This window comes from Bidens hawaiensis, unplaced genomic scaffold, assembly GCF_021521415.1.
Source record: "Bidens hawaiensis isolate Kalapana, Puna unplaced genomic scaffold, B.hawaiensis_p1.1 tig00000055_1, whole genome shotgun sequence".
Classification (NCBI taxonomy): domain Eukaryota; kingdom Viridiplantae; phylum Streptophyta; class Magnoliopsida; order Asterales; family Asteraceae; genus Bidens; species Bidens hawaiensis.
The window spans coordinates 1,504,058-1,507,784 of record NW_027491016.1 but is presented as its reverse complement, the minus strand read 5'-3'; the positions used below and the strand labels follow the sequence as shown (position 1 = coordinate 1,507,784).

At 28.6% G+C, this 3,727-nt stretch overlaps 1 protein-coding gene across 1 annotated transcript; it reads right to left on the bottom strand.

Moving 5' to 3' along the window:
* Positions 1-261: 261 nt before the first annotated feature.
* LOC143621959 (protein S40-4-like) lies at positions 262-735 on the bottom strand. Its single transcript, XM_077093251.1, has one exon. The coding sequence runs from the start codon at positions 733-735 to the stop codon at positions 262-264; it is 474 nt and encodes a 157-aa protein (XP_076949366.1).
* Positions 736-3,727: the final 2,992 nt, after the last annotated feature.

The window sequence follows — 3,727 nt, the reverse complement described above, 5'->3', positions numbered from 1 at the left end:
GCCCCTAATCCTTTTATACAATTGTCAGTTTGAAGATGTTATACATTATGATACATGTGTTTGAGGATAAACTTTGTAAATAGCATCATTTAAAACAAAAATACACATTAATAGTAACATATTATCTACTCTTTGATTTAATGGAGTGAGTTCTATGATGTGTTACAAAATCATCTGATTTAATGGAGTGAGTTCTATGATGTGTTACAAAATCATTTGTTATAATAGTTAACATAATTATTGATTAAGTATATACACTAATTAATCTTGTTCAAAACCGGTTTGCTTCCAAATAGCATTTCTAACCCTACTCAAATCTCTACCTTTGAGTGTTCTTCCAACACCTTCATGAACCGAAAACGAAGCGATTCTTGTTCTTGCTAGATACTCATGTGGTGGCAACATGTTCTCATTGTCATCACCATCAAACCCTACATCATCATCATAATTTTTTCTCCTCTCATGATGTTTATACTCGTCTCTCAAAATCGTTGACCAGTCAGGTATGTTGACCGGCATTGACCTTCCTGACATGGCTGCTTTTCTTTGTTGATGAGCTTTCAATGGAAACTTTGATCTTCTAGGTACAAGGTTTTGAGACTCATTTGAATGATCATGACCAATGTTCCACACGTCAGATTCGTTCATCTCAAAGCCCTGATCGCCACTGTCACTACCTCCACCAAGATAAAGGAACTTTGGTGTTTGATCATGGTGTAGTTTTCTTGTTGTCATCGGAGAGAAATATGATGTTTGTTGTGTTAATGGATTGATTGGTTGTGAAGGTGATTGGTGATGGGTCAAGCATGGTATATATAATTGTGTAATGGATAAGCTATGTGCTAGCTTTGTGAACATTTTATGAGGGCCGATATGAAAAATATTGTAATGTGAAGTTACACATGTCACTCTTGATGTTTTGATCTAATTACTTTTCATTTTATTCGGATTATTTTACATAAACTTGACTTTAGCTGCTTACAGACGACTTATTTTCTTTTCTTTATGTTTTCTTTGATGTTGAAGTTTCAAACAATTAATAGGAAAACATAAATCTAGTTTTTTTTTAAGTGAATGACTTATTTAAATTTTTTAAAAGTGAATGACTGTAAATGTATAGAAAGGGTACGATGTATTGAAGGATTACAAGAAAAACCCTAACTCAACAAACAAAATAAATCTAAAACATTTGAGGCGGGTAACGCTAAGAGTATTTAAGTACGAAACTATGGCTTAGATTATAATAAGTACTATATGGGTTTGAGTCGTAAACGGTATCAAACAATACTCAAGCGATTGTCTGTATGTTTACTTGTGTCAAAATTGAATATATCAAACCGATGTTACATAATCTGAGAAAATATAATAAACTGATGTTCATAAATAAATAACAATACCTGAATATATTATTTTAAATCTTAATTCAGTTGAGTCTAAGATCCAGTTTCGGATCATTTTAATTCTAATATCTAAACTTTTTATCACATAATATCATAATCCGAACCCGACAAGTAATTAGTAATAAGATATCTCAGTGGTATTATACAATGTATCATATACATGTAACAATTGAAGGGATATAGTATGTAATTAGAGTGAACCTCAAGGGATGATTAGTATTATCGTAGACCAATCAGAATAGCATCGACGTGTGTCTTCATTCTGTGGTGGACCCTATTTTGTGATCAATAATGGATTTTGGATCGACTAAACTATACGTAAGTGGCATTGCCATGGCCCTACTTATCTAAACTATTTTATCTGTTTTATAAAGATTGCATTTCTATTTATTTAATAGAATTAAGGATTACATGTTATATAATTTAACTTATCCTTTGTACTTGTTTTTATACTAATAATAGTTGCCACAATTTGTTTAAAAAACAAAAACAAAACACAGGTGCATTCTGTTTTTCTTTTAAAAGTTAATAAATACAAGTTATTAAAAAAACTCAAAATAATAAAAAAATAACTATGTTTTCAAAACGTATATTATTTATAGTATAAAAGTTGAAAATGAAATTTAAAAAAAAAATTAATATTAGGTCCTTAAATTATAAATATAACAGTAATTTATGTTATTAAACTATAACAGTAATTTATGTTATTAATATTAATAATATAACTATAATCATCTTAATATGGTGGTTGTTGGTGGTGTTTCATTACAAGTTTGCTTCTTAACCGTAATCATCTTTCATTTAAACTAATTTTGTTAGCTATAACTATTTTGTCAAATATTTCTATTGCAATTAAGTATGCTTATTTTTACGATTTCGTATATAAACTGAAATTCAAATTAGTTTCATCCAATATCTCAACTGGTTGATCGTTAGACGTTAGACGGATTTGGAAAAGAAAGAATGCATCATATGCCAGTAGTTCTTCATCATCAAATAAAACGTTAGCAAAAGCCAGAATCAAATAGATTCGGTTAAATTCATATAAAATTTTGAAATCAATTTATAATATTCCCACGCCATTGTTCATCAAGAAATAGCTTGCATCATAAAAGCCACAATTGAATCCTAAAGCTCGAAGTGTTATGTGCCAAATAGTACAGCGGGCAATTGTGGATAACTATTAGGGTTGTAATTGTAAATTGTCAGTTGTATCGCCTAAATAAACAAGTTGAGATCAGAATGAATTAGGGATGGGATCGGTAACGATACCGAAAATATCGGTACCAAAAATTGCAAACTTTTTATACCGGTTCCGAAATATTCGATTCGGTACCAGGACTCATGCAAAAACCGGGAAATACCGGTACCGGTACCGAATTATCAAAACTTAGTATCAATTAGGTACCGATACTAGAATTTGCTCATCCCTATAATGAAGATGTAGATATTTTGATAAGGTTGATTCCCTTCTCTTTAGTTTCTCTCTCTATTCTAATCTCACAAATTTGTTCTTAACAAAGACAAAGTCATAGTGTTGGTTCATCACAATATTGATTTATTGATTAAAATAAATCATTTAAAACATTCTATAACTTATCCCTTTATCACAAAAGCACCAAAAATCTAACAAGTAGTATTTAATTTTAACAAAAAGAAATGTTTCTTAATGATATCCTTTTACAAAGTTTGTTTTAAAATATTAATATAACAGTCCATTGTTTTTTACAATTTAATGACTTATACAAAATAATAGTCTTAATAAGTTCATATTAAAAAGTGAATACTTTAAATTTTATACTTAATCTTGTTTTTAATTTAAACTATAAACTACACTTAACATTTTAATTTTGAAAAACATTCATGATTTTTAAAAATCTTTCACTTTCCAACTATAATTATAACTTCTATATTCCAAAAATAGTAGTAGTAGTAGTAACAACAACATGCTCAAAAGCTTAAAAACTAATTTTTATATAATCTTATTATCCTATGTTTTTTTTATTAAAATTGGTTTGTTTCACATAAAAAAAACAAATGTTAATAACGGTAATTATCATTGTCCGTCATGTGGTGTTACGTGCTCATATGCATCAAACCTATATTAATACCTTTTAGGAAAAATACATGCAAATATGATCAAAATATCTAACGGTCGCTGCTATCTAAAACCTATAATTGTTTAATGTTTTTTGTGATGTTTTGTTGATTTGAAAAAATGAACTGTTTTTATATTTTAGATAATGATTTTTATGTTTTAAAATACTCTTTCAGTTTTTGTGAACTAGCATTGTTTTAAACTCTTAGTATATGGTGTTTTGCATATA